General features: G+C 45.8%; 1 protein-coding gene across 1 annotated transcript in view; it reads left to right on the forward strand.

The window, feature by feature from the left end:
- The window catches only part of LOC115131012 (nuclear receptor coactivator 2-like), a 221,303-nt gene that overhangs the window by 192,299 nt on the left and 6,000 nt on the right, over window positions 1–23,004 (forward strand). The window contains exons 21-22 of the mRNA XM_065019247.1: window positions 3,107–3,284; window positions 4,166–4,361. Of these exons, the coding sequence (XP_064875319.1) occupies window positions 3,107–3,284; window positions 4,166–4,361 (374 nt within the window). The remainder of the gene's footprint in view (window positions 1–3,106; window positions 3,285–4,165; window positions 4,362–23,004) is intronic.

The raw sequence follows: 23,004 nt of genomic DNA on the forward strand, positions 1-23,004 counted from the left end.
ACAACACAGAGTTACACATGGAATAAACAACAACACAGAGTTACACATGGAGTAAACAACAACACAGAGTTACACATGGAATAAACAACAACACAGAGTTACACATGGAATAAACAACAACACAGAGTTACACATGGAATAAACAACAACACAGAGTTACACATGGAATAAACAACAACACAGAGTTACACATGGAGTAAACAACAACACAGAGTTACACATGGAATAAACAACAACACAGAGTTACACATGGAATAAACAACAACACAGAGTTACACATGGAATAAACAACAACACAGAGTTACACATGGAATAAACAACAACACAGAGTTACACATGGAGTAAACAACAACACAGAGTTACACATGGAATAAACAACAACACAGAGTTACACATGGAATAAACAACAACACAGAGTTACACATGGAATAAACAACAACACAGAGTTACACATGGAATAAACAACAACACAGAGTTACACATGGAATAAACAACAACACAGAGTTACACATGGAATAAACAACAACACAGAGTTACACATGGAATAAACAACAACACAGAGTTACACATGGAGTAAACAACAACACAGAGTTACACATGGAATAAACAACAACACAGAGTTACACATGGAATAAACAACAACACAGAGTTACACATGGAATAAACAACAACACAGAGTTACACATGGAATAAACAACAACACAGAGTTACACATGGAATAAACAACAACACAGAGTTACACATGGAGTAAACAACAACACAGAGTTACACATGGAGTAAACAACAACACAGAGTTACACATGGAGTAAACAACAACACAGAGTTACACATGGAATAAACAAAAACACAGAGTTACACATGGAATAAACAACAACACAGAGTTACACATGGAATAAACAACAACACAGAGTTACACATGGAGTAAACAACAACACAGAGTTACACATGGAGTAAACAACAACACAGAGTTACACATGGAGTAAACAACAACACAGAGTTACACATGGAATAAACAACAACACAGAGTTACACATGGAATAAACAACAACACAGAGTTACACATGGAGTAAACAACAACACAGAGTTACACATGGAATAAACAAACACACAGTCAATAATACAGTAGAAAAAATCTATGTACAGTGTGTACAAATGTAGTAAGATGACAGTCAGTGCGGTCAACTAAGGTACGTAAAGACAAGTAAAAAACGTTCCTTTATAAATCAGCTCAGTCAGTGTTTTTTTATTTATTCATTTTTTATTTTACCCCCAATTTCGTGGTGTCCAATTGTTGTAGTAGTAAAAAATCTTGTCTCATCGCTACAACTCCCGTAGGGGCTCGGGGGAGACGAAGGTTGAAAGTCATGCGTCCTCCGATACACCACCCAACCAAGCCGCACTGCTTCTTAACACAGCGCGCATCCAACCCGGAAGCCAGCCGCACCAATGTGTCGGAGGAAACACTGTGCACCTGGCAACCTTGGTTAGCGCGCACTGCGCCCGGCCCGCCACAGGAGTCGCTGGTGTGCGATGAGACAAGGATATCCCTAACCCGGACGACGCTAGGCCAATTGTGCGTCGCCCAACGGACCTCCCGGTCGCGGCCGGTTACGACAGAGCCTGGGTGCGAACCCTGGGTCTCTGATAGCACAGCTGGCGCTGCAGTACCCTTAACCACTGCGCCACCCGGGAGGCCCCAGCTCAGTCAGTGTTAGTAAGAGCAGAGTTATGTGATAAACACAACCTTTTACATACATTGTAAATACAAGTATTTTCATTTTTACAGGACGTTACCGTGCTGGTTGTATATTTTATTGGGACTTTGTAATGCTGCTTGATGTGACTGAATGTCCCATTTAATGCATATCAATCAGATCAATATTTAATCAGACATAAATCTGATTTGAACCCCCCTTTAGTCTCCCAGTGTAGTATGTAACCCCAGGTTAATCTGGAAAATAGTCCTGTGTGACATAGTGTGGTGGTGGGTGGTGTGGTTGATCCCTCTCCCCTCTCTCTCTCTCCCTCATCCTTGCATTCCTCCACTCCCTCTATCCTCGGCTGCTCACACTAAATATGTGTCGTCCCACCCCCCCCCAAAATGGCACCCTATTCCCTACAGAGCCCTCTGGTCAAAGGGGAGTGCACTATGTAAGGAATAGGGTAGAATTTTGGACAGGACCACTAACATGCATGTAGTCCTCCCTACCGTTGGAATGACTGTACACTCCCTGAACACTAACAGATGACCTCTGAACCTTGTGTGTGTGTGTGTGTGTGTGTGTGTGTGTGTGTGTGTGTGTGTGTGTGTGTGTGTGTGTATAGACTCTTAATAAGTCAACAATTGAGAGGACATTTTGGTATTCTGTCAGAGAGGTAACTGAATATGACTGAATCCTTTTTGTTTTCAGTCAGTGGTTTGTTTTCCTGTTCTGAGAGAGTATATACTGTGTGTTTGTGGCTGTTTCCATCAGGTGTACCTGTGTCGCTGACTGTCCTTTAACCTTGAGAGTACTGGGAGGGAATGTACTCATTTCTGTTCAGTTTAAATCGGTCAGGGACCGACACACACATTAATATAATCAGTCTGGAAAGATGTTTCAGTTACAACATATGTAGCACTTTGTCTTTCACTGAAAAAGAGAGTCCTACATTTAAATGTATTTTTTTAATTATTATTATTATTATTATAAAATGTATGGATACCTCAGTGTTAGAGCGATGTTTTTAGATGGTGTAGGCCAGGGTGAAGTCGCCCCTAGACGCTGACCTTGGGTCAGTTTAGTATTTTTCCCAATGGGTACAAGTTTCGTGTCCACCCCCCCACACACACAGATCTACACAGCTGATTATAAAATAATCAACTCATCATTAAGCTTTGATTATTTGAATCAGTTGTGTAGTGTTAGGGGGGAATAATGTGCACGCCTTGCGGTCCCCGAGACCGAGTTTGGGAAACACTGTGTAAAGGTTAGGATTGGGGAACAGAAAGCTGATCCTAGATCTGTACCTAAGGAAACTTCATCCAGGAGCATTCTAGACCAGACCTGTTTGACCTTTAACCCCCCCTCCCCCAGTACTGACACCTGACCTCTAACCCTACCAGGTATGTCCCAGCAGCCTGACGGAGGGTTTGGGGGTCAGGCCACGCCCCAGAGTCCCCTGTTGTCCCCCAGGATGGCCCACGCCCAATCCCCCATGATGCAGCAGCAGGGCAACGCCAATTTCCAGGCGTCGCCTGACCTAAACGGTTGGCCGCCCCAGGGGAACATGGGAGGAAACAGGTGAGTGAGAAAGAGGGGGGTCACAGGGTTGGGCTGTGAAAACCTGTACAGTAAAACTGTCCCAATAATCAGAGGTCAAAGAGAGAGCTCATAGAGAGCTCATAGAGAGCTCATAGAGAGCTCATTCTTTATTACAATGTTTCTTATCAGACATTCAGTTGTCTGTAGATGTTAACAATCTGTCTACAAATATTAGCTCTCTCTCTCTCTCTCTTTCCCTCTCTCTCTCTTGGTCTTTATCTCTCTCTCTCTCTCTCTCTTTCCCTCTCTCTCCTCTCTCTCTCTCTCTCTCTTGGTCATTATCTCTCTCTTGGTCGTTATCTCTCTCTCTCTCTCTACCTCTCATTTTCTCTCTCTCTCTCTCGGTCTTTATCTCTCTCTCGTTATCTCTCTCTCTCTCTCTACCTCTCATTTTCTCTCTCTCTCTCTCTTTCCCTCTCTCTCTCTTGGTCTTTATCTCTCTCTCTCTTGGTCTTTATCTCTCTCTCTCTTGGTCTTTATCTCTCTCTTGGTCGTTATCTCTCTCTCTCTCTCTCTCTCGCTCGTTATCTCTCTCTCTCTCTCTCTACCTCTCATCTCTCTCTCTCTCTCTCTCTCTCTCTCTCTCTCTCTCGGTCTTTATCTCTCTCTCGTTATCTCTCTCTCTCTTGGTCTTTCTCTCTCTCTCTCTCTCTCTTTCTCTCTCTCTCTCTCTCTCTCTCTCTCTCTCTCTCTCTCTCTCTCTCTCTCGTTATCTCTCTCTCTCTTGGTCTTTCTCTCTCTCTCTCTCTCTCTCTCTCTCTCTCTCTCTCTCTCTCTCTCTCTCTCTCTCTCTCTCTCTCTCTCTCTCTCTCTCTCTCTCTCTCTCTCTCTCTCTCTCTCTCTCTCTCTCCTTCCTCCAGTATGTTCAGTACTCAGCAGTCTCCGCCCCAGTTCACCCAGCAGCAGCAGACCAACGGGGGCGCGGCCATGTACAACGGCAACGGAATGAACCTCAACGTCTCCATGGCTACCAACGCCAGCGGCATGGCCCCTGTGGGTCAGATGGCCGGACAGATGATCACCTCGCCTGGAATGACCTCAATGGGACAGGAACAGGTAAGATACACAGACAAAGTCATTCGTAGACAGTTATAACCGTTCATAGGTGTACATAGGGACAGGTGAGCCTCACCTCGCCTGGGATGACCTCAATGGGACAGGAACAGGTAAGATACACAGACAAAGTCATTCATAGACAGTTATAACCGTTCATAGGTGTACATAGGGACAGGTGAGCCTCACCTCGCCTGGGATGACCTTAATGGGACAGGAACAGGTAAGATAAACAGACAAAGTCATTCATAGACAGTCATAAGCATACATAGGGACAGGTGAGCCTCACCTCGCCTGGGATGACCTCAATGGGACAGGAACAGGTAAAATACATAAAACAGACAGATGGGACATTAAAGTTCATATTGTCCTCAGGGGAAAAATAGTATTAAACACAAGGTACTGGTGTATTAGACGCTGTACGTCACACACTAGACATAAATACATACATGATCTATATGAGAAACATAAGCATGCTTACGTTTACATAGTGTTTGTATGCACATGAATGGCCTCTGAAGTCTGAACCTGGGACGAGGAACGGGTCAATTACATAGACGTACACTTACCAGACAGTTTATTAGGTACACCACCCCCTGTTTACTAAAATGGATCGCTCCTACAGACAGTGGGTCACGTGACTTTGTTATATAAAGCAGGCAGACAGGCATCGAGACATTAAGTTACTGTTCGACTGAACGTTAGTATGGAGTAAACAAGTGACCTAAGAGACTTGCGGTACGATCGTCGGTGCCAGGCGCGTGCCGGTTCCAGTATCTCAGAAACAGCCTCCTGGAATTTTCACACACGACATTGTCTTAAGGTCGAAGGAGAATGGCAAGAATCGTGCAAGCAAACAGAGGGGTCACAGACAGATAAATAACAGTGGTGTGCAGAACGACGTCTCGGGGAACGCACAACTCGTCGGTGCTGGTCACTGATTGGCTATTGCAGCAGACGACCAATCCTATCAGCTAAAAACAAGAAGAAGCTGCTCCAATCGGAACGCGATCACCAACACTGGATAATTGAGGAAAAGGAAAAAACATCACCTGGAACATGACAGCGAGTTCAGTTTACCTGAGTGTCCTGGTCAGTCCCCAGACTTCAACCCTATAGAGCATAATGAGATGATAAGGAACGGGCTGTTAGCAGCATGGTGTATCGCCGTCCAATCAGCAGAAACTGTGTGTCCTGGTCAGTCCCCAGACTTCAACCCTATAGAGCATAATGAGATGATAAGGAACGGGCTGTTAGCAGCATGGTGTATCGCCGTCCAATCAGCAGAAACTGTGTGTCCTGGTCAGTCCCAGACTTCAACCCTATAGAGCATAATGAGATGATAAGGAACGGGCTGTTAGCAGCATGGTGTATCGCCGTCCAATCAGCAGAAACTGTGTGTCCTGGTCAGTCCCCAGACTTCAACCCTATAGAGCATAATGAGATGATAAGGAACGGGCTGTTAGCAGCATGGTGTATCGCCGTCCAATCAGCAGAAACTGTGTGTCCTGGTCAGTCCCCAGACTTCAACCCTATAGAGCATAATGAGATGATAAGGAACGGGCTGTTAGCAGCATGGTGTATCGCCGTCCAATCAGCAGAAACTGTGTGTCCTGGTCAGTCCCCAGACTTCAACCCTATAGAGCATAATGAGATGATAAGGAACGGGCTGTTAGCAGCATGATGTATCGCCGTCCAATCGGCAGTAAATGTGGGATGCCTTTCCGTCAGCATGGACCAACATCCCTGTGGAACGTTTTTCCGACAACTTGTTGAATGTCCCGAATAATTCAGGCCGTTCTGGAGGCGAAACAGGAGTCTGACCGAGTACTAGATGTTCAAAGCTGGTCATCAAGACAAAGGGTGGCTACTTTGAATAATCTAAAATAGAAAATATACTTTGATTTTGTTTATCAATGTTTCGGTTAATACATGATTCCATATGTGTTATTTCATAGTTTTGATATCTTCACTATTATTCTACAATGTAGAACATAGTAAAAAGAAGACGAAAAAAAAGAACCTTGAATGAGTAACTGTGTCCAAACTTTTGACTGGTACTGAACATATGGTTTGTATCTCCTATAGGACTCTACAGTAGTGATATCTGTATATATATTCTCATATAGACAGTATAATGTGTCTAATGAGGGGTCAGGTCATCTCCATGACCTCTGAGCAGACCACTGTGTTAGGGGTCAGGTCATCTCCATGACCCCAGAGCAGACCACTGTGTTAGGGGTCAGGTCATCTCCCTGACCCCCGAGCAGACCACTGTGTTAGGGGTTAGGTCATCTCCATGACCCCAGAGCAGGCCACTGTGTTAGGGGTCTAATGAGGGGTCAGGTCATCTCCGTGACCCCCAAGCAGACCACTGTGTTAGGGGTCAGGTCATCTCCGTGACCCCTGAGCAGACCACTGTGTTAGGGGTCTAATGAGGGGTCAGGTCATCTCCATGACCCCTGAGCAGACCACTGTGTTAGGGGTCAGGTCATCTCCATGACCCCCGAGCAGACCACTGTGTTAGGGGTCTAATGAGGGGTCAGGTCATCTCCGTGACCCCCTGAGCAGACCACTGTGTTAGGGGTCTAATGAGGGGTCAGGTCATCTCCGTGACCCCCGAGCAGACCAGTGTGTTAGTGGTCGGGTCATCTCCGTGACCCCCCGAGCAGACCACTGTGTTATTTCATAGTGGTGATAAACCTCGGTCTTATTAGCTGGTTGTAAATCAGTGGCGCTACAGAACAAGTCCAACTCACGACTTTCCCAGAAGCACTCTGAAACACACACAGAATGAAGCCCGTAGGGGTTCTGTAGCAGTTAACCGTCGTATCGGATCCCCGTATGGGATAAAAGCTTTGTATTTCTTTACCTCACCCCAGTGTCTGCATATTGGGTGCAAACACTTCGTTGGGCCCCTTCTCCCTACTTTATTTTTACCTTTATTTAACCAGGTAGGCAAGTTGAGAACAAGTTCTCATTTACAATTGCGACCTGGCCAAGATAAAGCAAAGCAGTTCGACAGATACAACGACACAGAGTTACACATGGAGTAAAACAAACATACAGTCAATAATACAGTATAAACAAGTCTATATACAATGTGAGCAAATGAGGTGAGAAGGGAGGTAAAGGCAAAAAAGGCCATGGTGGCAAAGTAAATACAATATAGCAAGTAAAACACTGGAATGGTAGTTTTGCAATGGAGAAATAAAAATAATGGTGCAAAGGAGCAAAATAAATAAATAAATTAAATACAGTTGGGAAAGAGGTAGTTGTTTGGGCTAAATTATAGGTGGGCTATGTACAGGTGCAGTAATCTGTGAGCTGCTCTGACAGTTGGTGCTTAAAGCTAGTGAGGGAGATAAGTGTTCCCAGTTTCAGAGATTTTACGACTCATCTAGTGAATAATTTAGTCTAATGAGAGCTGTATGATGTAATACTGCTAGCTAGTTATGGGGCTTGACCTGGGCTGATACGTTAGATAATGCTATATCGTAATTAGTAGTGTGCACTTAGTTTTAAGACCAGACAGATTAGTACGCAGGTGTATGTGCAGGTAGCTGCCAAAATAAAGGAAACACTTGAGTAAGTAAGGGACACGATGTATATTGAAAGCAGGTACAGTTGAACTCAGACGTTTACCAACACCTTAGCTAAATATATTTAATCCTAGTAAAAATTCCCTGTCTTAGTTCAGTTAGGATCACCACTTTATTTTAAGAATGTGAAATGTCAGAATAATAGTAGAGAGAGTGATTTATTTCAGCTTTTATTTCTTTCATCACATTCCCGGTGGGTCAGAAGTTTACATACCCTCAATTAGTATTTGGTAGCATTGCCTTTAAATTGTTTAACTTGGGTCAAACGTTTCGGGTGGCCTTCCACACGCTTCCCACAATAAGTTGGATTAATTTTGGCCCATTCCTCCTGACAGAGCTGGTGTAACTGAGTCAGGTTTGTAGGCCTCCTTGCTCGCACATGCTTTTTCAGTTCTGCCCACAAATGTTCTATAGGTTTGAGGTCAGGGCTTTGTGATGGCCACTCCGATACATTAACTCTGTTGTCATTTTCCCACAACTTTGGAAGTATGATTGGGGTCATTGTCCGTTTGGAAGACCCATTTGCGACCAAGCTTTAACTTCCTGACTGATGTCTTGAGACGTTGCTTCAATATATCCACATAATTTTCATCCCTCATGAAGCCATCTATTTTGTGAGGTGCACCCAGTCCCTCCTACTGCAAATCACCCCCACAACATGATGCTGCCACCCCCGTGCTTCACGTTTGGGATGGTGTTCTTCGGCTTGCAAGCCTCCCCCCTTTTCCTCCAAACATAACAATGGTCATTATTGGCAAACAGTTCTATTTTTGTTTCATCAGACCAGAGGACATTTCTCCAAAAAGTATGATCTTTGTCCCCATGTGCAGTTGCAAACCGTAGTCTGGCTTTTTTATGGGGGTTTTGGAACAGTGACTTCTTCCTTGCTGAGTGGCCTTTCAGGTTATGTTGATATAGGACTCGTTTTACTGTGGATATAGATACTTTTGTAACTGTTTCCTCCAGCATCTTCACAAGGTCCTTTGCTGTTGTTCTGGGATTGATTTGCACTTTTCGCACCAAAGTACGTTCATCTCTCGGAGATAGAGCGAGTCTCCTCCCTGAGTGGTATGACGGCTGCGTGGTCCCATGGTGTTTATACTTGCGTACTATTGTTTGTACAGATGAACGTGGTACCTTCAGGCATTTGGAAATTGCTCCCAAGGATGAACCAGACTTGTGATTTTTTTTTCTGAGGTCTTGGCTGATTTGTTTTGATTTTCCCATGATGTCAAGCAAAGAGGCACTGAGTTTGTAGGTAGGCCTTGAAATACATCCACAGGTATACCTCCAATTGACTCACATGATGTCAGTTAGCTTCTAAAGAAGCTTCTAAAGCCATGACATCATTTTCTGGAATTTTCCAAGCTGTTTAAAGGCACAGTCAACTTAGTGTATGTAAACTTCTGACCCACTGGAATTGTGATACAGTGAATTATAAGTGAAATAATCTGTCTGTAAACAATTGTTGGAAAAATTACTTGTCATGTACAAAGTAGATGTCCTAACCGACTTGCCAAAACTATAGTTTGCTAACAAGAAATGTGTGGAATGGTTCGAAAACGAGTTTTAATGACTAACCAACCTAAGTGTATGTAAACTTCCGAGATTCTGTAGCGAATCCTGAGACGGCGTTTTCCACCACAATCAACAAAACTCTAAATTATAGAATGTCTCGTCGAAGAATGGTGTCACATCCCTCCAATAGAATCTATGCCAAGGCGCATTGAAGCTGTTCTGGAAGCCGATTAAAGACACGATGTTGGTGTTTCCTTTATTTTCACAGTTGTTTGCGTGTGTGTATGTGTGTGTGTTTAGCAGGGAGATAAGAGACTCTCGGGCCAGACCTTTACAGTCTGCTAAATAAAATAACCCAATGATGGACTTGAAGTCCCCACAGAGCTGTGTTTAGAACACAGAGCTGTCCTTTAGAACACAGAGCTGTCCTTTAGAACACAGGCTGTGTTTAGAACACAGAGCTGTGTTTAGAACACAGAGCTGTCCTTTAGAACACAGAGCTGTCCTTTAGAACACTGAGCTGTCCTTTAGAACACTGAGCTGTCCTTTAGAACACAGAGCTGTCCTTTAGAACACAGAGCTGTCCTTTAGAACACAGAGCTGTCCTTTAGAACACAGAGCTGTCCTTTAGAACACAGGCTGTGTTTAGAACACAGAGCTGTCCTTTAGAACACAGGCTGTGTTTAGAACACAGAGCTGTCCTTTAGAACACAGGCTGTGTTTAGAACACAGAGCTGTCCTTTAGAACACAGACTGTGTTTAGAACACAGAGCTGTCCTTTAGAACACAGAGCTGTCCTTTAGAACACAGAGCTGTGTTTAGAACACAGAGCTGTCCTTTAGAACACACTGGTGAACAACATTCATGCCATGCACAGTCAGCATTTCACTACGGGTGAACAACATTCATGCCATGCACCGTCAGCATTTCACTACTGGTGAACAACATTCATGCCATGCACCATCAGCATTTCATTACTGGTGAACAACATTCATGCCATGCACCATCATCATTTCACTACTGGTGAACAACATTCATGCCATGCACCGTCGGCATTTCACTACTGGTGAACAACATTCATGCCATGCACCGTCGGCATTTCACTACTGGTGAACAACATTCATGATATGCACCGTCAGCACTTCATTACTGGTCATCAACAACAACATTCGTTGCATGATGTCAATATGGTTGTGGTTGTTTAATTTCTCTTTTCTCATTCTGTCTTTTTTCCTCGTCGTTCTAGTGAAGAGGCAGTGTGTCATGTTGTTGCTTTTAAACCTAATGAACTAGTATAAATATTTAACCAATCAGCAGCAGTTTGTCTCGTGAGCACTTCAGCCAGTGGCTATACGTTTGAAGTTACTGCTGTACATGTCACTTGATTTATTCCCACACTATCGGAATTACACTGGCACTTAAACCATGTCAATTATTCAAACCGTTGACCATTAGAGGGGATTAGTTGTACTCTAGTGTGTCGGGGTAACCCTAACTAACCCTAACTAACCCTAACTAACCCTTGTCGGTTTGTTCTTTATATAATCTGTTATGTAAGGGTGTTTTCACACTATATTCTGTTATTTACTACTGACATAACCCCTCACACTAGACTACTGACATAACCCCTCACACTAGACTACTGTCATAACCCCTCACACTAGACTACTGTCATAACCCCTCACACTAGACTACTGTCATAACCCCTCACACTAGACTACTGACATAACCCCTCACACTAGACTACTGACATAACCCCTCACACTAGACTACTGACATAACCCCTAGACTACTGACATAACCCCTCACACTAGACTACTGGCATAACCCCTCACACTAGACTACTGACATAACCCCTCACACTAGACTACTGACATAACCCCTCACACTAGACTACTGCTATAACCCCTAGACTACTGACATAACCCCTCACACTAGACTACTGACATAACCCCTCACACTAGACTACTGACATAACCCCTCACACTAGACTACTGCTATAACCCCTAGACTACTGTCATAACCCCTCACACTAGACTACTGTCATAACCCCTCACACTAGACTACTGACATAACCCCTCACACTAGACTACTGTCATAACCCCTCACACTAGACTACTGACATGACCCCTCACACTAGACTACTGACATGACCCCTCACACTAGACTACTGACATAACCCCTCACACTAGACTACTGACATAACCCCTCACACTAGACTACTGTCATAACCCCTCACACTAGACTACTGACATAACCCCTCACACTAGACTACTGACATAACCCCTCACACTAGACTACTGACATAACCCCTCACACTAGACTACTGTCATAACCCCTCACACTAGACTACTGACATAACCCCTCACACTAGACTACTGTCATAACCCCTCACACTAGACTACTGACATAACCCCTCACACTAGACTACTGTCATAACCCCTCACACTAGACTACTGTCAAACCCCTCACACTAGACTACTGTCATAACCCCTCACACTAGACTACTGACATAACCCCTCACACTAGACTACTGTCATAACCCCTCACACTAGACTACTGTCATAACCCCTCACACTAGACTACTGTCACAACCCCTCACACTAGACTACTGTCATAACCCCTCACACTAGACTACTGTCATAACCCCTCACACTAGACTACTGTCATAACCCCTCACACTAGACTACTGTCATAACCCCTCACACTAGACTACTGACATAACCCCTCACACTAGACTACTGACAACCCCTCACACTAGACTACTGACATAACCCCTCACACTAGACTACTGTCATAACCCCTCACACTAGACTACTGACATAACCCCTCACACTAGACTACTGACATAACCCCTCACACTAGACTACTGACATAACCCCTCACACTAGACTACTGTCATAACCCCTCACACTAGACTACTGTCATAACCCCTCACACTAGACTACTGACATAACCCCTCACACTAGACTACTGTCATAACCCCTCACACTAGACTACTGACATGACCCCTCACACTAGACTACTGACATGACCCCTCACACTAGACTACTGACATGACCCCTCACACTAGACTACTGTCATAACCCCTCACACTAGACTACTGACATAACCCCTCACACTAGACTACTGTCATAACCCCTCACACTAGACTACTGACATAACCCCTCACACTAGACTACTGACATAACCCCTCACACTAGACTACTGACATAACCCCTCACACTAGACTACTGACATAACCCCTCACACTAGACTACTGACATAACCCCTCACACTAGACTACTGACATAACCCCTCACACTAGACTACTGACATAACCCCTCACACTAGACTACTGACATAACCCCTCACACTAGACTACTGACATAACCCCTCACACTAGACTACTGATATAACCCCTCCCACTAGACTACTGTCTAACCCCTCACACTAGACTACTGACATAACCCCTAGACTACTGACATAACCCCTAGACTACTGACATAACCCCTCACACTAGACCTACTGACATAACCCCTCACACTAGACTACTGTTATAACCCCTCACACTAGACTACGGTCATAACCCCTCACACTAGACTACGGTCATAACCCCTCACACTAGACTACTGACATAACCCCTCACACTAGACTACTGACATAACCCCTCACACTAGACTACTGACATAACCCCTCACACTAGACTACTGATATAACCCCTCCCACTAGACTACTGTCTAACCCCTCACACTAGACTACTGTCTAACCCCTCACACTAGACTACTGACATAACCCCTAGACTACTGACATAACCCCTAGACTACTGACATAACCCCTCACACTAGACTACTGTTATAACCCCTCACACTAGACTACGGTCATAACCCCTCACACTAGACTACGGTCATAACCCCTCACACTAGACTACTGACAACCCCTCACACTAGACTACTGACAACCCCTCACACATGACTACTGACATAACCCCTCCCACTAGACTACTGTCTAACCCCTCACACTAGACTACTGACATAACCCCTAGACCTACTGACATAACCCCTAGACTACTGACATAACCCCTCACACTAGACCTACTGACATAACCCCTCACACTAGACTACTGTTATAACCCCTCACACTAGACTACGGTCATAACCCCTCACACTAGACTACGGTCATAACCCCTCACACTAGACTACGGTCATAACCCCTCACACTAGACTACTGACAACCCCCTCACACTAGACTACTGACAACCCCCTCACACTAGACTACTGACATAACCCCTCCCACTAGACTACTGACATAACCCCTCACACTAGACTACTGACATAACCCCTCACACTAGACTACTGACATAACCCCTCACACTAGACTACTGACATAACCCCTCACACTAGACTACTGTCATAACCCCTCACACTAGACTACTGTTATAACCCCTCACACTAGACTACGGTCATAACCCCTCACACTAGACTACTGACAACCCCTCACACATGACTACTGATATAACCCCTCACACTAGACTACTGTTATAACCCCTCACACTAGACTACTGTTATGACCCCTAGACTACTGACATAACCCCTCACACTAGACTACTGACATAACCCCTCCCACTAGACTACTGACATAACCCCTCACACTAGACTACTGACATAACCCCTCACACTAGACTACTGATATAACCCCTCACACTAGACTACTGACATAACCCCTCACACTAGACTACTGATATAACCCCTCACACTAGACTACTGACATAACCCCTCACACTAGACTACTGACATAACCCCTCACACTAGACTACTGACATAACCACTCACACTAGACTACTGTCATAACCACTCACACTAGACTACTGACATAACCCCTCACACTAGACTACTGACATAACCCCTCACACTAGACTACTGACATAACCCCTCACACTAGACTACTGTCATAACCCCTCACACTAGACTACTGACATAACCACTCACACTAGACTACTGTCATAACCCCTCACACTAGACTACTGTCATAACCCCTCACACTAGACTACTGTCATAACCCCTCACACTAGACTACTGACATAACCCCTCACACTAGACTACTGACATAACCCCTCACACTAGACTACTGACATAACCCCTCACACTAGACTACTGACACCCCTCACACTAGACTACTGTCATAACCCCTCACACTAGACTACTGTCATAACCCCTCACACTAGACTACTGACATAACCCCTCCCACTAGACTACTGACATAACCCCTCACACTAGACTACTGACATAACCCCTCACACTAGACTACTGACATAACCCCTCACACTAGACTACTGCTATAACCCCTAGACTACTGACATAACCCCTCACACTAGACTACTGCTATAACCCCTAGACTACTGACATAACCCCTCACACTAGACTACTGACATAACCCCTAGACTATTGACATAACCCCTCACACTAGACTACTGACATAACCCCTCACACTAGACTACTGACATAACCCCTCACACTAGACTACTGACATAACCCCTCACACTAGACTACTGTCATAACCCCTCACACTAGACTACTGACATAACCCCTCACACTAGACTACTGTCATAACCCCTAGACTACTGACATAACCCCTCACACTAGACTACTGCTATAACCCCTAGACTACTGACATAACCCCTCACACTAGACTACTGCTATAACCCCTAGACTACTGACATAACCCCTCACACTAGACTACTGATATAACCCCTCACACTAGACTACTGACATAACCCCTCACACTAGACTACTGATATAACCCCTCACACTAGACTACTGACATAACCCCTCACACTAGACTACTGACATAACCCCTCACACTAGACTACTGACATAACCCCTCACACTAGACTACTGACATAACCCCTCACACTAGACTACTGACATAACCCCTCACACTAGACTACTGACATAACCCCTAGAATACTGACATAACCCCTCACACTAGACTACTGTCATAACCCCTAGACTACTGTCATAACCCCTCACACTAGACTACTGTCATAACCCCTAGACTACTGACATAACCCCTCACACTAGACTACTGTTGTAATGACTCACACTAGACTACTGTCATAACCCCTCACACTAGACTACTGTCATAACCCCTAGACTACTGACATAACCCCTCCCACTAGACTACTGTCATAACCCCTCACACTAGACTACTGTCATAACCCCTAGACTACTGACATAACCCCTCCCACTAGACTACTGACATAACCCCTCACACTAGACTACTGTTGTAACCCCTCACACTAGACTACTGACATAACCCCTCACACTAGACTACTGACATAACCCCTCACACTAGACTACTGACATAACCCCTCACACTAGACTACTGTTATAACCCCTCACACTAGACTACTGACATAACCCCTCACACTAGACTACTGATATAACCCCTCACACTAGACTACTGATATAACCCCTCACACTAGACTACTGATATAACCCCTCACACTAGACTACTGACATAACCCCTCACACTAGACTACTGACATAACCCCTAGACTACTGACATAACCCCTCACACTAGACTACTGATATAACCCCTCACACTAGACTACTGTTATAACCCCTCACACTAGACTACTGATATAACCCCTCACACTAGACTACTGACATAACCCCTCACACTAGACTACTGACATAACCCCTCACACTAGACTACTGTTATAACCCCTCACACTAGACTACGGTCATAACCCCTAGACTACTGACATAACCCCTCACACTAGACTACTGACATAACCCCTCACACTAGACTACTGACATAACCCCTCACACTAGACTACTGACATAACCCTCACACTAGACTACTGACATAACCCCTCACACTAGACTACTGACATAACCCCTCACACTAGACTACTGTCATAACCCCTAGACTACTGACATAACCCCTAGACTACTGTCATAACCCCTAGACTACTGACATAACCCCTCACACTAGACTACTGTTATAACCCCTAGACTACTGACATAACCCCTCACACTAGACTACTGATATAACCCCTCACACTAGACTACTGACATAACCCCTCACACTAGACTACTGATATAACCCCTCACACTAGACTACTGATATAACCCCTCACACTAGACTACTGACATAACCCCTCACACTAGACTACTGACATAACCCCTAGACTACTGACATAACCCCTCACACTAGACTACTGACATAACCCCTAGACTACTGACATAACCCCTCACACTAGACTACTGTCATAACCCCTAGACTACTGTCATAACCCCTCACACTAGACTACTGTCATAACCCCTAGACTACTGACATAACCCCTCACACTAGACTACTGTTGTAATGACTCACACTAGACTACTGTCATAACCCCTCACACTAGACTACTGTCATAACCCCTAGACTACTGACATAACCCCTCCCACTAGACTACTGTCATAACCCCTCACACTAGACTACTGTCATAACCCCTAGACTACTGACATAACCCCTCACACTAGACTACTGTTGTAACCCCTCACACTAGACTACTGACATAACCCCTCACACTAGACTACTGACATGACCCCTCACACTAGACTACTGACATGACCCCTCACACTAGACTACTGACATGACCCCTCACACTAGACTACTGACATAACCCCTCACACTAGACTACTGACATAACCCCTCACACTAGACTACTGACATAACCCCTCACACTAGACTACTGACATAACCCCTCACACTAGACTACTGACATAACCCCTCACACTAGACTACTGACATAACCCCTCACACTAGACTACTGACATAACCCCTCACACTAGACTACTGTCATAACCCCTAGACTACTGTCATAACCCCTCACACTAGACTACTGACATAACCGTTTCCCCTGACATAAGTCCGGCGTGTGCTGTTTTGATGAGCACAGAAATGTGTACAAGCAGTAGGACCTAGGACCTCCGTAAGAAACCTTCCGGTTTCTAGTCCAACGCTCTAACCACTAGGCTACCCTGCCGCCCCTCCACTCTAACCACTAGGCTACCCTGCCGCTCTAACCACTAGGCTACCCTGCCGCCCCTCCACTCTAACCACTAGGCTACCCTGCCGCTCTAACCACTAGGCTACCCTGCCGCTCTAACCACTAGGCTACCCTGCCGCTCTAACCACTAGGCTACCCTGCCGCTCTAACCACTAGGCTACCCTGCCGCTCTAACCACTAGGCTACCCTGCCGCTCTAACCACTATGCTACCCTGGTGCATAACAGTCTCTCTGGATAGATGGCTGGGGTTTACCCTGGATGTTACTGTAGTATCTCTGGGTAGATGGCTGGGGTTTACCCTGGATGTTACTGTAGTATCTCTGGGTAGATGGCTGGGGTTTACCCTGGATGTTACTGTAGTATCTCTGGGTAGATGGCTGGGGTTTACCCTGGATGCTACTGTAGTATCTCTGGAGAGATGGCTGGGGTTTACCCTGGATGCTACTGTAGTATCTCTGGGTAGATGGATGGGGTTTACCCTGGATGCTACTGTAGTATCTCTGGAGAGATGGCTGGGGTTTACCCTGGATGCTACTGTAGTATAACAGTATCTCTGGGTAGATGGCTGGGGTTTACCCTGGATGCTACTGTACTATAACAGTCTCTCTGGGTAGATGGCTGGGCTTTACCCTGGATGTTACTGTAGTATCTCTGGGTAGATGGCTGGGGTTTACCCTGGATGCTACTGTAATATCTCTGGATAGATGGCTGGGGTTTACCCTGGATGTTACTGTAGTATCTCTGCAGAGATGGCTGGGGTTTACCCTGGATGCTACTGTAGTATAACAGTATCTCTGGAGAGATGGCTGGGGTTTACCCTGGATGCTACTGTAGTATCTCTGGGTAGATGGCTGGGGTTTACCCTGGATGCTACTGTAGTATAACACTATCTCTGAGTAGATGGCTGGGGTTTACCCTGGATGTTACTGTAGTATCTCTGGGTAGATGGCTGGGGTTTACCCTGGATGCTACTGTAGTATAACAGTATCTCTGGAGAGATGGCTGGGGTTTACCCTGGATGCTACTGTAGTATAACAGTATCTCTGAGTAGATGGCTGGGGTTTACCCTGGATGTTACTGTAGTATCTCTGGGTAGATGGCTGGGGTTTACCCTGGATGCTACTGTAGTATCTATGGGTAGATGGCTGGGGTTTACCCTGGATGCTACTGTAGTATCTCTGGGTAGATGGCTGGGGTTTACCCTGGATGTTACTGTAGTATCTCTGGAGAGATGGCTGGGGTTTACCCTGGATGTTACTGTAGTATCTCTGAGTAGATAGCTGGGGTTTACCCTGGATGCTACTGTAGTATCTCTGGGTAGATGGCTGGGGTTTACCCTGGATGCTACTGTAGTATAACAGTATCTCTGAGTAGATGGCTGGGGTTTACCCTGGATGCTACTGTAGTATCTCTGGAGAGATGGCTGGGGTTTACCCTGGATGCTACTGTAGTATCTCTGGGTAGATGGCTGGGGTTTACCCTGGATGTTACTGTAGTATCTCTGGGTAGATGGCTGGGGTTTACCCTGGATGCTACTGTAGTATCTGTGGGTAGATGGCTGGGGTTTACCCTGGATGCTACTGTAGTATCTCTGGGTAGATGGCTGGGGTTTACCCTGGATGCTACTGTAGTATAACAGTATCTCTGGGTAGATGGCTGGGGTTTACCCTGGATGTTACTGTAGTATCTCTGGGTAGATGGCTGGGGTTTACCCTGGATGTTACTGTAGTATCTCTGGGTAGATGGCTGGGGTTTACCCTGGATGTTACTGTAGTATCTCTGGAGAGATGGCTGGGGTTTACCCTGGATGCTACTGTAGTATCTCTGGGTAGATGGCTGGGGTTTACCCTGGATGTTACTGTAGTATCTCTGGAGAGATGGCTGGGGATTACCCTGGATGTTACTGTAGTATCTCTGGAGAGATGGCTGGGGTTTACCCTGGATGCTACTGTAGTATAACAGTATCTCTGGAGAGATGGCTGGGGTTTACCCTGGATGTTACTGTAGTATCTCTGGAGAGATGGCTGGGGTTTACCCTGGATGTTACTGTAGTATCTCTGGGTAGATGGCTGGGGTTTACCCTGGATGTTACTGTAGTATCTCTGGAGAGATGGCTGGGGTTTAACCTGGATGTTACTGTAGTATCTCTGGGTAGATGGCTGGGGTTTACCCTGGATGTTACTGTAGTATAACAGTCTCTCTGGGTAGATGGCTGGGGTTTACCCTGGATGCTACTGTAGTATCTCTGGGTAGATAGCTGGGGTTTACCCTGGATGCTACTGTAGTATCTCTGGGTAGATGGCTGGGGTTTAGCCTGGATGCTACTGTAGTATAACAGTCTCTCTGGGTAGATGGCTGGGGTTTACCCTGGATGTTACTGTAGTATCTCTGGAGAGATGGCTGGGGTTTACCCTGGATGTTACTGTAGTATCTCTGGGTAGATGGCTGGGGTTTACCCTGGATGCTACTGTAGTATCTCTGGGTAGATGGCTGGGGTTTACCCTGTATGCTACTGTAGTATAACAGTATCTCTGGGTAGATGGCTGGGGTTTACCCTGGATGTTACTGTAGTATCTCTGGGTAGATGGCTGGGGTTTACCCTGGATGTTACTGTAGTATCTCTGGAGAGATGGCTGGGGTTTACCCTGGATGCTACTGTAGTATCTCTGGGTAGATGGCTGGGGTTTACCCTGGATGCTACTGTAGTATCTCTGGGTAGATAGCTGGGGTTTACCCTGGATGCTACTGTAGTATCTCTGGGTAGATGGCTGGGGTTTAGCCTGGATGCTACTGTAGTATAACAGTCTCTCTGGGTAGATGGCTGGGGTTTACCCTGGATGTTACTGTAGTATCTCTGGAGAGATGGCTGGGGTTTACCCTGGATGTTACTGTAGTATCTCTGGGTAGATGGCTGGGGTTTACCCTGGATGCTACTGTAGTATCTCTGGGTAGATGGCTGGGGTTTACCCTGGATGCTACTGTAGTATAACAGTATCTCTGGGTAGATGGCTGGGGTTTACCCTGGATGTTACTGTAGTATAACAGTATCTCTGGGTAGATGGCTGGGGTTTACCCTGGATGCTACTGTAGTATCTCTGGGTAGATGGCTAGGGTTTACCCTGGATGCTACTGTAGTAAAACAGTATCTCTGGGTAGATGGCTGGGGTTTACCCTGGATGTTACTGTAGTATCTCTGGGTAGATGGCTGGGGTTTACCCTGGATGTTACTGTAGTATCTCTGGAGAGATGGCTGGGGTTTACCCTGGATGCTACTGTAGTATCTCTGGGTAGATGGCTGGGGTTTACCCTGGATGTTACTGTAGTATCTCTGGAGAGATGGCTGGGGATTACCCTGGATGTTACTGTAGTATCTCTGGAGAGATGGCTGGGGTTTACCCTGGATGCTACTGTAGTATAACAGTATCTCTGGAGAGATGGCTGGGGTTTACCCTGGATGTTACTGTAGTATCTCTGGAGAGATGGCTGGGGTTTACCCTGGATGTTACTGTAGTATCTCTGGGTAGATGGCTGGGGTTTACCCTGGATGTTACTGTAGTATCTCTGGGTAGATGGCTGGGGTTTACCCTGGATGTTACTGTAGTATCTCTGGGTAGATGGCTGGGGTTTACCCTGGATGTTACTGTAGTATCTCTGGAGAGATGGCTGGGGTTTACCCTGGATGTTACTGTAGTATCTCTGGAGAGATGGCTGGGGTTTACCCTGGATGTTACTGTAGTATCTCTGGGTAGATGGCTGGGGTTTACCCTGGATGTTACTGTAGTATAACAGTCTCTCTGGGAGATGGCTGGGGTTTACCCTGGATGCTACTGTAATATCTCTGGGTAGATAGCTGGTGTTTACCCTGGATGCTACTGTAGTATCTCTGGGTAGATGGCTGGGGTTTAGCCTGGATGCTACTGTAGTATAACAGTCTCTCTGGGTAGATGGCTGGGGTTTACCCTGGATGTTACTGTAGTATCTCTGGAGAGATGGCTGGGGTTTACCCTGGATGTTACTGTAGTATCTCTGGAGAGATGGCTGGGGTTTACCCTGGATGCTACTGTAGTATCTCTGGGTAGATGGCTGGGGTTTACCCTGGATGTTACTGTAGTATCTCTGGAGAGATGGCTGGGGATTACCCTGGATGTTACTGTAGTATCTCTGGAGAGATGGCTGGGGTTTACCCTGGATGCTACTGTAGTATAACAGTATCTCTGGAGAGATGGCTGGGGTTTACCCTGGATGTTACTGTAGTATCTCTGGAGAGATGGCTGGGGTTTACCCTGGATGTTACTGTAGTATCTCTGGGTAGATGGCTGGGGTTTACCCTGGATGTTACTGTAGTATCTCTGGGTAGATGGCTGGGGTTTACCCTGGATGTTACTGTAGTATCTCTGGGTAGATGGCTGGGGTTTACCCTGGATGTTACTGTAGTATCTCTGGAGAGATGGCTGGGGTTTACCCTGGATGTTACTGTAGTATCTCTGGAGAGATGGCTGGGGTTTACCCTGGATGTTACTGTAGTATCTCTGGGTAGATGGCTGGGGTTTACCCTGGATGTTACTGTAGTATAACAGTCTCTCTGGGAGATGGCTGGGGTTTACCCTGGATGCTACTGTAATATCTCTGGGTAGATAGCTGGTGTTTACCCTGGATGCTACTGTAGTATCTCTGGGTAGATGGCTGGGGTTTAGCCTGGATGCTACTGTAGTATAACAGTCTCTCTGGGTAGATGGCTGGGGTTTACCCTGGATGTTACTGTAGTATCTCTGGAGAGATGGCTGGGGTTTACCCTGGATGTTACTGTAGTATCTCTGGGTAGATGGCTAGGGTTTACCCTGGATGTTACTGTAGTCTCTCTGGGTAGATGGCTGGGGTTTACCCTGGATGTTACTGTAGTATCTCTGGGTAGATGGCTGGGGTTTACCCTGGATGTTACTGTAGTATCTCTGGAGAGATGGCTGGGGTTTACCCTGGATGCTACTGTAGTATCTCTGGGTAGATGGCTGGGGTTTAGCCTGGATGCTACTGTAGTATAACAGTATCTCTGGGTAGATGGCTGGGGTTTACCCTGGATGCTACTGTAGTATAACACTATCTCTGAGTAGATGGCTGGGGTTTACCCTGGATGCTACTGTAGTATAACAGTATCTCTGGAGAGATGGCTGGGGTTTACCCTGGATGCTACTGTAGTATAACAGTATCTCTGAGTAGATGGCTGGGGTTTACCCTGGATGTTACTGTAGTATCTCTGGAGAGATGGCTGGGGTTTACCCTGGATGCTACTGTAGTATCTCTGGGTAGATGGCTGGGGTTTACCCTGGATGCTACTGTAGTATCTCTGGGTAGATGGCTGGGGTTTACCCTGGATGTTACTGTAGTATCTCTGGAGAGATGGCTGGGGTTTACCCTGGATGTTACTGTAGTATCTCTGAGTAGATAGCTGGGGTTTACCCTGGATGCTACTGTAGTATCTCTGGGTAGATG

This window comes from Oncorhynchus nerka, linkage group LG6 (assembly GCF_034236695.1).
Source record: "Oncorhynchus nerka isolate Pitt River linkage group LG6, Oner_Uvic_2.0, whole genome shotgun sequence".
Classification (NCBI taxonomy): domain Eukaryota; kingdom Metazoa; phylum Chordata; class Actinopteri; order Salmoniformes; family Salmonidae; genus Oncorhynchus; species Oncorhynchus nerka.